The 13,429-nt window shown below is 38.2% G+C and overlaps 1 protein-coding gene across 1 annotated transcript; it reads right to left on the bottom strand.

Annotated features, from left to right (window-relative positions):
* Nucleotides 1-1,488: 1,488 nt before the first annotated feature.
* On the bottom strand, nucleotides 1,489-13,418 carry RFESD (Rieske Fe-S domain containing). The gene is made up of 4 exons (XM_002927864.4): nucleotides 13,296-13,418; nucleotides 3,620-3,795; nucleotides 3,467-3,501; nucleotides 1,489-1,775 (listed from the first exon to the last, which is right to left on the bottom strand). Exons 2-4 carry the CDS (start codon nucleotides 3,792-3,794, stop codon nucleotides 1,512-1,514), a joined length of 474 nt encoding a protein of 157 aa, XP_002927910.1. The 5' UTR covers nucleotide 3,795; nucleotides 13,296-13,418; the 3' UTR covers nucleotides 1,489-1,511.
* Nucleotides 13,419-13,429: the final 11 nt, after the last annotated feature.

Genomic DNA, 13,429 nt, shown 5'->3' with positions numbered 1-13,429 from the left:
TCCGAGGCCACTAAGAAGATTACTGTGCTTAAAGACAAGGTTCCAATTTTTTTTTTTAAAGATTTTATTTATTTATTCGACAGAGATAGAGACAGCCAGCGAGAGAGGGAACACAAGCAGGGGGAGAGGGAGAGGAAGAAGCAGGCTCATAGCAGAGGAGCCTGACGTGGGGCTCGATCCCATAACGCTGGGATCACACCCTGAGCCGAAGGCAGACGCTTAACCGCTGTGCCACCCGGGCGCCCCACAAGGTTCCAATTTTGACAAACAGTTTTTTGCACTTTGTATTCGTAATGTGATCATCGTGGTTCTGATTCTAGTTATGCTTCTATTCTACTGCCTGCTGCCGAGTTTCAGATGAGAAGCACCCAGAGTGTTACAGTACGGTGTGGGGCCCAGGCAACCAACCAGAATAGTGCTGGCCATAAATGACTGGCCTGTGACCGCAGGGTGGGCCAATTTAACATCGACCCTGCCTGTGAACTCAGCAGAAAGAACTCTGAGGAACAACACCCTCTATCTCATCTCTGGAACAGTTACCGGAAACACTTAGTTCTACATACATCACAACATTCTCAAAAACAAAACAAAACAAGAACATACCTTTATTTGAAAATTTCACGTAGGACATTCAAAGTACTTTGGCTCACTAAGAGACTTCACATCTCTCATGGCTGGGCAGCAGCTGTGTGTGCCTGCCTTGCTTTGAGAGTGTTTGGTTTGACCAGACGGAAATGGCGCCAAGATTTATTTGGTTTCAATGCACAGTACATGAGGATTAAGAAGTGCACTTGTGGTGAGCACTGAGTGCTGTATGGAAATGTTGAATAAGTTTCTTATTTTTAAATGAAGCACTGTAAATTGATCCCATATTGGAGGCATTGTTTTAAGTGTAAAAAGTCTGCTATATATTTGGAAAAATTGAATAGTTGAGATATAAGCATTTCAGTGTATTTAAATTTTACCTAAAAAAAGTAAGAGTAACAACCAAATGGCGGGGGGGCGGGGGGTGAAGAGTGTGTCGAAGTATCAGTGAAACAAGAATACAAGAATACAAGAATGGAAGAATGCTGATAATTGTGGAAGTTGGGTGATGAGAGTTTATTATGCTGCTCTGTGTAGTTTGTATATATTAAAACTTCTGCATGATAAAGTCTGCTGCATCAAAATAGGGATTACCCCCCATTTCTTATTAGATCTAATTTTTTACCTTTTCTTCATTGTGGTTACTGCAAATATTTTCACCCTTCTTAAAATGCACATTCCAAACCTAAAACCTTCAGGTTCCAATCAATCCAGAGGACCGGATGAAATGTATTCTATAGATCCTGATAATAATCCTTCCATCACACTGAATATATGTACTTTTGAACTGGTCAGATTCATATGATTTTTTAAAGATAGGTAATAAATGTGCCTATGTTGGAAAAATTAATATTTTTGGTATTGAAGCACGATTATTCTAATATACTCAGAACATACACAACATTTTTCATTGCCATATAGTTTTATCAGAAAGAACTCCGAATTACTTTGAAGTCTCCAGTGGCATAAAAATCAGAGTCACACTTAAAAGGTTCATTAGAAAGAGTCACATAAATATTCCCGTTGTCCACTGTCACTGTATGAATCCTTTGCTTTACCCCTTTGGAGCACCACTTGGGTTTTGCTGATGGATCTCTAGGGTTTATAGACTGATACAGTCCTTCTCCCGTTGCCAAAGTAATTTTGTATTTATGCCAGGGACAAACTATACATGGTCGTCCATCAAAATCCTGGGGAAGGAAATAAATGATTTAATAGTCTGACATTTCCAACATTCACAATAAATCTCAGACTCAACAGATTCTATTACAGAAAAACCAGGTTAAAGAACAGGCCAGCTTCTCTTTTATCCTTCCATTTACAAATTATTCAACATAAGGCAGAACCTAATCTTGGCAGTCATCAAGTCCCTTCTGCATTTGATTAGAAACCCAGTGTGTTGGAACTCTATCAGAAAATGAGCTCAGGCAACTATACCATGTGACTGAAGCTATGATGTTATCTATTAGATGTTAATATCATTTCCTTGATAGAAAAGGGACAAGGGCATCAAGTGCTTCTAAAGGAATTGTCACTAGCTGCTCGAAGAATGGTGAGCTTCAAATATAAATTTAAGAGAGGTTACTAAAGGCAAGAGACTATATGTTAACTAAAGAGCAATTTTTGATCCCAAGTAGTCAATTCCCAACTTTTTAATTGTCTTAAATCAGTGCTTCTCAAATTTTAAAGAGCATGGGAATCCCTGGATCTTGTTTAAATGCAGATCTTGTTTAAACTCAGTAGTCCTAAGGTAGGGCACAAGATTCTGCATTTCCGAGAAGCTCCCAGGTGACACCAATGTTGCTGATCCATGGAGCACACTTTAGGTAGCAAAGTCTTACAGGTGTCATTATGGTCCAAAACTGAAGGAGATTCTTTGACATTATCACCACCAGGTGCTGACATTTGTTTCTCTACACCAGAAGTGCAGTAATACTGATATTTTATCCCCACAGAACAGTCAACAACCATCACATTTTTATAATTCATAAATTCATGTTCATAATTTAAGCACACATAAGTCCTTTAACTTGAGGACAGGTGTGAAAGTAGGTAGACATGAAGTAGAGAGAGTGAATGCGAAGTTTCAGCTTGTATTTTGTACCAGTGGCAGGTGGCAGGAAGGAGAAGGATGGAGAAAGATCAGTTTTATGAAGTAGAAAACAAGAAATTAGGCAACTAGCTAGTTTGGGAATGCAAGGAAGTAAGTTCCCCCATTCTTTCCTCAAATAAACCTTCAGTGTGTGATTTCCTTTTTAAAATATACATATTTATATTTTTACTACATTATTCACGTAATATATACTCACTGAAAAAGCAAACTGCGTAGAAGTGTATAAAGTACAAAGCAAATATTATTTTTTTATTTAAAAGTGGGATCTCATTACACCTATCATCCAATGACTTGCTTTTTTCACTCAAAAATATATTGCTGACATCCCTCCATACCAACACATACAGATCTGCCTCATAAATTAATGAGGCAGTATTGCATAGTTTTCCATAGCATGGCTATTGAGTTTATTTAAACTGTTTCTTATTGTTAAAAACATTTAGGTTGGCTTCAATTTTTCCTTACAACAAATAATGCGACAATAAACCTCTCCCGTATATATACTTGAACATTTGTGCAATGATATCTGTAGGGTAGATATCTCAGAGTATAATTGCTAGGTCAGAAGCCATGTATACTTCCCCTATTTACCTGTGAAACAGTTTTCTTTACATTGTAGGACTGTGAATTCCTGAAATATTAGCAGTTATACTCAAAGCATTAAAAAGCAGTTCAAACCCAAATATAAATTATTTTTGCATACAGAATGAAATAAAGAATATAAATAAGAAACGTGAATTTGTAGAGAACAGATTTAATTTTACATACCTCTATATCTCCCAAATGTAAAGGTCCTCCTGAGTCTGAAAAGAAATCGAATATTACATCTAGTCACTAAAAAAAAAAATAGCCTTAAATTTTGATAGTTTTGTGGTTAGTAAACAAATATACAAGGTTTACAAATGAAAAATAAACTCTTACGGTAACAACGAATATCCATAGCATGATATTCTCCTTTGTGGTAGAAAATGACCACTTCTCTATCATGGACAACAGCTGTCATTCTTTCAGATTTTTTAATGTCCTCTTCTCTCCCAACATAGACAGAAGAATATTCCTTCATTTCAGGATCTTGTTCAGAGCCATCAAGGTCCATGCTAGTTGAACAAAAGAAAAAAGAGGCAAGTAGTCTTCACAACTTTGGCTACAACTTAACTCACAGAGATCATCATATTATTATATATTTAAATGCTCTAAGATTGATGGAGGCTTTTTTTATAGCTATATAAAATGAAACATTCATATATACTGGGTTATAGTTAGTCATGATTTTGAGTTAGAGACTCTTAAAGCTTGCCAAAATTAGGGGGGACTCCCTACTTTGAGGCTGGACTCAGATTCATTTCAATGTGTAAGATGGATATTTCAGAAGTCGCAAGACCCAGAGACTGAAGTTTCATTTTTCTTTTGTTCCCTATCATTTCAATGCTAAACAACACCCAGTTATCAGTGTTGTTTTCAGCTTTCTCTTAAAGGTAGGATTCTTTGATAGTTGGAATAGTCTTGGATCTCTTCATTGAGGTGACTCATTTGATACTGCCTGGAGTGGACAGCCAGTCTTAGAAGTCAACCAGTTAACTATACTAATACAAGGGGATAGGTATGAATGGGCACATTTCATTTTCTTAACTCGGACAGAAATTAACATTACTTTCTTCTGCCTTACTTGGGAATTCAAAGAGATGGCTTTCTCTTCAATTAATTTATGTAAGTATATAAACCCATATTTCTAAACAAAGAACTTTGAGTAGAGAATTTTCGGGTACACAAAATATATTTTTTCTCAGCATAGATATTCAGTCTATTTTTTTTAAAACAACCCTTTTATTTTTATTTTTTTATAATTTTTTATTATGCTATGTTTGTCACCATACAGTACATTCCTAGTATTTGATGTAGTGTTCCATGATTCATTACTTGCGTATAACACCCAGTGCACCGTGCAATACATGCCCTCCTTAATACCCATCACCAGCCTATCCCAATCCCCCCCCGCCCCCCTGAAGCCCTCAGTTTGTTTCCCAGAGTCCATAGTCTCTCATGGTTCATTCCCCCTCTGTTTACCGCCCCCCTTCATTCTTCCTTTCTTCTCCTACGATCTTCCTACTTCTTATGTTCCATAAATGAGCGAAACCATATGATAATTGTCTTTCTCTGCTTGACTTATTTTGCTTAGCATTATCTCCTCCAGTCCCGTCCATGTTGCTGCAAATGTTGTGAAATCGTTCTTTTTGATGGCTGAGTAATATTCCATTGTATATATGGACCACAACTTCTTAATCCAGTCATCTGTTGAAGGGCATCTCGGCTCCTTCCACGATTTAGCTATTGTGGACAATGCTGCTATGAACATTGGGGTGCATATGGCCCTTCTCTTGACTACGTCTGTATCTTTGGGGTAAATACCCAGTAGTGCAATTGCTGGATCATAGGGTAGCTCAATTTTTAACTTTTTAAGGGACCTCCACACTGTTTTCCAGAGTGGCTGTACCAATTTGCATTCCCACCAACAGTGTAAGAGGGATCCCCTTTCTCCACATCCTCTCCAACATTTGTTGTGAAAACAACCCTTTTAAAGAGACCTTATATATACTTTAAGAATATAGTCATAGTCTGTTAATTCCATGTGAGAAGGAAACATCAAGATACATCAGTGTCAGGACTGTCAGGCCTTGTAGAGGATTTTCCTGAGGGCCTCCCACTTGGGGGTATTTATTTTATGCGATGACAGTTTCTGAATAAAACTATATATCCTGTTTTGCCAAGAGTTGTTATATTTTTTCTTTCTCCACTCTTAACCCCGCATCTTTCTTCTTATCCCCACCATTTTTCCATTAGAGCAGTTATCCCAAATTTTCTGGAAACATTCCTGCTTTTCCTCCCTATCTCAGGATGGGGACTGGTTGTCTCTAACTTTCAAAAAGTGTAAAGAACCATGTATATAATATTATCTTAGGGTTGACAAAGAACTTTCTTCCCTGGGCAAGAGCACATTTTGAATCTTTGCACGTAATGAAATAAAAATCACAAGACACAAACTGTGTCACTCAAATGACTTTACTTTTTATTTCTTCAATAATTGCATTTTCGGATATCCTGCATGGTTTCTGCCCTCTGCTGGAGAATGGGAATCTTCAACCATCTGGACAATATCCAGTTTCACAACTGGCATAAGGCAAGCTCACTCCCCGATATGCGTGGACAGGAAAGAGGCTGCCTAGAGCATTTGGTCATGAGATCTTATATGTACCTCAACCATTATCTTGGAGCAGTGCTGCTTCAACCCCTTTATTATATGAAAGAAATTAAAAGTTCATGGTAACATCTAATCACAACCTACTTTTTTCTTTGGGTCACTGATGGACAAGTTTCTCTGTAATCTATTTAGGGAGGAATATATGTCTAAAAAGCAAGCAAGCAAAATTCTCAAGAAGTGGCTACTGACAATAATCTTTAGCACAGAATAACAAAATTTCAAAAGAAAAATTTCACCAGTGGATCTTCAGATTCTCCTTTTGCCAAGTTCTCTTTCCTTGTCGGAGATTATCATTTATTTGATAAATATTTTCTGAACATGTAGTACGTGACTGGCACTTCAAGGAAATAATCAGATCAGGTCTCTGTCCTCTAGATAGTATATTCTAGTTGGTGAGATCAACAACAAATACCAGTAAACAAATACACAAATGAGATAATTACACACTACCGAAGCAGCCGTGAAGAAAATGAACTGGGCAATATGAGAGAAAAGGGGAGGCCATTTTGGAAAGAAAAGACTGGGAAGGTGACTCTGAAATGACAGTTGAGCTGGAACCTGCAAATGAACTAGACATTTTAAGAGCTGAAGGAAGAGCATTCCAGGCTGAAGGAACAACAAATATGAAAGCCTGAGGAAATAGGATGTGGGGGCAGGAGGCTTGGTTAATTTGCGGAACAGATAGGAGAGTGGAGCATAACGAGTGAGCTTGGTGAGACAGACAGGAGCCAGGTCATGCAGCACTGTGTGTGGATTTTGTTCTAAGAGCAATGGGAAGGCACTGAAGCGTGTAAAGCAGGGAAGGGTGACATGATCTATTTTTAAAAGAATGCCCTTGCTGTGTGGATTGTAGCAAAATAAGAAGGAAGCACAGAAATCAGAAAGCTATTGCAGTGGTCCATGGGGGAGAATATGGTGGTTTGGACCAGGGTGTTGACTCTTCTGGGGAAGTAATAGTAAAACAGTAAAAAGTAATAACAACAACAGCAGCAGCAACAGCAATAGCTACAATCACACTGTGCTAACTACATGTCAGGCACTGTTTAAAGACTTCACATTTATTTAACTCATTCAATCTCCCAACGTATTACCACAAAAATATTAGACTTTAATTGTGCAGTGAGTAAACTGAGTGAGGTCCAGAGAGGCTTAAGAGGGCCAAGACCAGTAGAGTGTCCAATCTATTGCTAATCTAATGAAATTCACTCACTGCTCACTACTCTATCCTACATTCTCCTCAAATGGCAAGTAAGTGGTAACCCAGCAAAAAAAGGCAGGCTATGAGGTAAAATACATTCTAATGCTGGCCACCTATTCACACAATGATCCATGAACAAAACACGGGCTTCCTAAGAAGCTGTCCCAAAAGACTGGTTCTTTCATGAAGAGTTGGACCTATGCCATACCCCTTTCTCCTTGCAATTTCACTTATTCCTTTAACCTCCACTCTCCTAGAAATCAAATACTGGTTAATATCCAAGCAATGGTTTATATCCAGAATTATTATTACTACTCTTTTCCCAGTATTTTTAAAGTTTGTCTCCTATTAGAATCTTAAATACTCTTTTGGTCAAAAATAGAAATTGAAAAGTGAGAAGAATCAAAACTAAGAAATCTTTCAATATTGTTCATTGATACTGGCTCAGGTGTCAACTCTGCATAGGTCTGATCCAGTCCTTTTTAAAAAAAAGATTGTGTTTATTTGAGAGAGCCGGGGGAGGGGCAGAGGAAGAGGGAGAATCTCAAGCCGACTCCGCGGAGCACAGAGTCGGATGCAGGGCTCGATTTCAGGACCCTGAGATTATGACCTGAGCCGAAACCAAGAGTCAGACCCTTAACCGAGTGAGCCACCCAGGTGCCCCTGATCCAGTTCTTGAACCAAAATAATGATTTGTATTCATCACAGTATAACATTTAAGAGCCATTATTTGACATTCAGTTAAGCACCAGTCAGCCTTAAAAATGGCATATATGTTCATTTTCTTTTTTTTTCTTTATTAGTTTGGGGCCTCCAGCCCTTCATTTTCTTTTCTTTTTTTTTTAAAGATTTTATTTATTTATTAGAGAGAGAGAGCATGAGCAGGGGGAGGGGCAGAGGAAGAAGCAGACTCCCTCTTGAGCAGGGAGCCTGACCTGGGACTCGATTCCAGGACCCTGGGATCTTGACCTGAGCTGAAGGCAGATGCTTAACTGACTGAGCCACCCAGGCGCCCCCATATATGCTCATTTTCAATCCAAAATAACTCTCCAGTCATAATGTCTCAATAGATGTTTATGTTGACACAAGCCTTCCAAAACAAAATGCAACAACTATTTCTAAAGGTTGTGGCAAGGCTAGGTTTTATTTAACATTTTCAATTTCAGTTCCATTTTAACAATTTCATTATTTTATGGATTTCATCAGATTGGGAAACTAGAGAAAGTTCCAGATAACTTGAGAGGCATCCAACTCTGTCTTATACAACATAAGGCATTACATATAGGAAAGGAAAAGGAAGTGAATTAAAGTGATGGCCCATGATAGCTGTAGAGACCCAGATGGGTGTTAAACATTAGGAAGGTTGCCATGGAATGCTCATATCAAACAAAATACAACTGCCTATACTTTTAGGTACTTAACAAAATGACAAATCACATGTCAACTTCAAATATTCTAATTTTAGAAAGATGATCCTTCCAAATCCATGTTCTCTTCAAATATAGTAATACTGTCATATTCATAGGAAGTTGTACAGAACGATGACCTTTCCTTGATAACAGAAAACTACCATTTTTATTTCACTCAAGTCTTAGTTTAACATTTTACATACAAACATGTGTATGCAACTTCTTTAAAAAGGTCACTTGGACCTTGATGAACCTAGCTTAGGATGGTTATAAACTATAGACCCAATCCCCACCCCTCAACAAGAGGGAACATTTGTTATGTGGCAGCACCAAGAGTCTCCAGGCTTTCTGATGGCTTCTCTAAATATTTAATCTTGTATGACTGATTGGAAGTCTAGAATGTTGGGAGGAAAAGAACATGGAGTATTAAAAAATAAGTTTGTAAAACAGAAATTATTATTTAGAAGTAAAAATCTCTATATGAATGTGTTAGGAGTGACCTTTAGAAAGTAGGAATTTATAGGCTACTATTTTGAGAAGGGTAATCCTGAGCCATAAGGAAGACAGATATTAGATCTTACATAAACCTGGGCTCCAAAACTGAGGTGTAGGAAGTGGGATGTTCGTGTGTGTGCATGTGTGTTGATGGGGAGAGGCAGGAAGGAACTTTGAATTCAAGGTATAAAGGAAAGCATTACACAAATCAAGCTTAGGAAATTACAGAGATGTCAAATTTGTACTCTGAAGTTTGCACTGTTAACTCTTGCTCTAACTAACCTAGTTACTTTTTAAATGATGGAAAAAAGAACATGCTATTTAAAAAAACTATTTCACAATAAGTCAAACTGAGAAAGACAAATAACATGTGATTTCAGTCAAACGAATAAACAAAGTAACAAAAAGCAGGATCAGACCTATAAATACAGAGAACTGATGGCTGCCAAAGGGAAGGGAGTAGGGGGGGAAATGGCAAATCGGTAAACAGCAGTGGGAGGTACAGGCTTCCAGTTAGGGAATGACTAAGTCATGGGAATAAAAGACACAGCAAAGGGAATATAGTCAGCAATACTATAACGGTGTTGTATAGTGACAGATGGGAGCTACACTTGTGGTGAGCACAGCATAACCTACAGAGAAGTTGAATCACTATGTTGTACACCTGAAACTATTGTAACATCATATGTCAACTATACTGAAACAAAAAAGTTAAAAATTATTTTACAGTGAAAAACAAAAATATAGTATTTTTATGAAAAGTCAATGAGGACCATGCCATGATTCTCTGGATTAGCTATGGCTGACAGAAGGCTGGATTACTACAACTCTAAACAGTTATCTTGTTTTGCTTGATATTGGCAGGCACCCAAAGTATACAAATTGCTCAGGTGGTAGTACTTACTTCCACAGTATTGGGTGTGCAGGCTTTATCACATTTTGTGACAGGACAGATAGAGGGGCAATAAAGATAAGAAAAATGGGAACAGATGAACTGAAATAGGCTGAAAAAAAAAGAAATCTGGAATTTGCAACACATAAAACCGACAAAGGATTATGACTCAGAATACATGAAGAAGTTCTACAAACCAGTAAGAAAGTTCAAAAAAAAAAAAAAAGAAAGAAAGAAAAGAAAAAGAAAGAAAGAAAGAAAGAGAAAAAGAAAAATGAGAAAAAGATACAAACATTTCATAAATGAAGACGTCTGAATGGCCAGGGATCACATATAAAGATGCTCAACCTCATCAGTAGGAAAAAATAAAAGAAATGTAAGGCAAAGTCACAAATGGGATACTATTTTCTATCCAATTGACTGGCGAAAATTATACCAAGTATTGGTAAGGATATGGAGAAACTGATAGTAATGACATCAAATAGCAATACCACAATTTGGCATTCCTAGACTTTTCTAACATATTCATGACCCGTTAATCCCTCTTGAAGTATATTATAGAGAAGCATGCACAGACACCAGGAGACATGCATAAGACAAGCAAAAGACAGGAAAAAAACTCAAAATGCATCAACCGTAGAATGGAGAATTTTTACGTTCATTCAGTGGAGTGCTTTGTAGTAGCAAAAAATGTCTGGGTACATTAAGTTGGATTAATTTCAAAAATATAACTTTAAAGGAAAAATTTTTTTTCAAGAACTCAGAGTATGCTTCTATTTTTACCAAGTGCAGAAACAGGCAAAACAGAGCAATATATAATGGATACATGCAGCTGGGGTAAATTTATAAAGAAAAGCAAGGTGATAGTAAACTTTCTTAAATGTCTCAAAATATCACATTTATTCCTATATTTAAAATTACTCTTTTAACATTTAAGTTGTATCCTACTATATATTTATGTAGCAAATGATCCAAAAATCAAGAAAAAAGGGGATAAAAATGGAACTTTCTATCCTCAGAAAATGTGCCTGTGCACTTAGATCATGAATGGACTATTCGAGAATTTTGTTCAGCTTATTTAAAAACTTTGCACTAGAAGAGGAAATAAATGAATATTTACTTTTCTTTTTGTAGGCAAGAAATTAGAAAAGAAATACTAGTATCAAGCAAGTAACAAAATACATGAGATGTGGAATAGTACCAAAAATTAAGTTCTCCCCCATTTCCAAATAAATGAGAATGAAATACAATCCTTCAAGTTTCAGTTTCTTTGGACACAGAGTTTTAGCAGAGTATGCACCCCAACCAAGGAAAACTGCAGGGAACTTTGCAGGAGCTGATAAGAAATGAGCAGAGAACACTGGGCTCAACGATAAAGGTTTCAGAGAATTATGATTACAGTCTTGCATTTTGCTTAGTAAAGTATTATCGTATCTCTCAAATAATGGTCATATTTATTTATGATATCTGGTTATATTTATAATTAACACCCACATTATTCTTAAATATTATGAATATCATGGTCCATTCAGACAATAACAAAAGTCAATACATTCACTTTAATTACCATTACTTTGATGCACTACTCATATGCTCCCACATATTTCCTCTATTTTGAGTCGACCTTAAGATAGCAAATCTTAATAAAAAGAAAGTGAAAAATTAACAGTTTGGGAGCTAGATGAAGAAAAGTTACTCCTGAAAAATTTAGCTATTTTGTTCCATTTCCTCTTAAAGAAAAGTTTTTTGGCCTGTGCCTCAAATAGGTTTCTAAAGGTGCTAATGCCATATAAAATTACAGATTAGCTAAATGGATCATCTGTCTATCAGATACCTTTCCAGCACAAATTGAAATTAAAAAGAAAGAAAAGTAAGTTTCCATAAGACACTGGAAACGAAAGAGAAAATTAAAGGAACTTACTTGTTACTACTCCTCTTGAGCTCTGACCAAGGTGCTTGTACTAAGTCTGGGGCCTTGGTCTACACATTATCAGAATGCATAACTCCAGGGTGACACCCTTGCTTTTAGTTCAGAGAAGAGAAATGTCTTAGTAGTTTTCTATCTCTTTGGATGGCAGAATAATAGTAGATAAAACTAGTTATCCTTCAGTGGGTGCCAACCTCTTGGACTGTTTGCATAGCTGAGTTCATTAATCCTCGCAAAACCTCCAAGGAAAATAGCATATTTATTTTCCAGATGAGGAAACTAAAGGTAAAGGATCCTTTTTAACGAAATGTTTCCTAAAACCACAAAGTAGCAGTCAAGATACAAACGTGTATCTTCTGAGTCTAAATTCGATGAATATATATAAATCTTAACATTTCATCTAAGTAGCATCCACAGGTTTATAAAAACAAGCCTGCAAGTAGTCTTAAACGTACAAAACCTTTTAGCAAAATAAAGCTATTTGTGTACGTATATGTGTGTGTATCACCAAACATGATTCTGAATTTTTTAAAATTTAGGAATGCTAATGTGCAAGAGTTGCATCAACAGATGTTTAAAATGGAATAGTTTCCTAATCTTTTAATAAATTCACGTAGCTGCTCTGGGATCCGCTACCATGTCCCTGCTATTAGAGATTTGTGATCACCAGGTGAGTTCATCTGGTTTTGAATATCTGCTCTGTGTGAACTGGGGCAAGTTGCTTAATTTCACTGTGCTGCAGTTTGCACGTTAAAAAAAAAAAAAAAAAAAGTCTGCCACAAAGGGCTGTGGTGAGAAATAAATGCTTCACTACAAATCAAGTGTTTTAGAGCAGGACCCGCCCGAGAGGAAACGCTCCAATCGTGTTAGCTGTCATCTCTAAGTCCTTCCAGCTCTGACAATTTATCAACGCAAGACTTAAAGCTGTATTTAACATTTTAGTAAAGAAGTTACACGGAGAGGCGCTCAGGAACCACAGGCACAGTCTACGCGTGGCTGTCCTGATGCGGTGGACTGTTCTACCGGCAGACTGCGGGAGACGAGTACCTACGACCGCCGGGGCTGCAGAAACCCCGGGGCAGGTTCAGCGTGTACGAATGCCAGGAAAGCTAGTGCTTAAAAATGCCCCTCCTGCCCCACCCAGGAGGCGGGTCCCGCGTGGGCCCAGACTCGAAGAGGAACAAGCTCGGCGGGCCTCGCTGTGACTGGGCGGAAGCCTACCCGGAGGTTAACGTTTAATGAACTCGTGCCCTTCCTGAGAAGGGCGGGGAGCAAAGGCCGAGGAGACCCCCTCGACCGCTCCAGGGCGCCGGTGCCGCCGCAGCTGCAGCCGCCGGAAACCCGAGCTCAGGCCCTCCGCCTGGCCGGAAGCAGCGGCGCTCGCGAGCCCCGCCCAACTCCGCGCGAGAACATAACTTACCTTCCTCTAGTTCCTTGCTCCGCCTCCGCAAAACCGGCCAGCCGCGGAGTCCGCGTGACGGTCTTGAGCCAGCCAAGGTTCTGACCACCGCGCGGAGCCTCCGCGGGGCGGGGCGGGGCGAAGTCGCCCACGTG

Source organism: Ailuropoda melanoleuca, chromosome 3 (genome assembly GCF_002007445.2).
Source record: "Ailuropoda melanoleuca isolate Jingjing chromosome 3, ASM200744v2, whole genome shotgun sequence".
NCBI classification, from domain to species: domain Eukaryota; kingdom Metazoa; phylum Chordata; class Mammalia; order Carnivora; family Ursidae; genus Ailuropoda; species Ailuropoda melanoleuca.
This window is presented reverse-complemented; position numbering and strand designations above follow the sequence as displayed.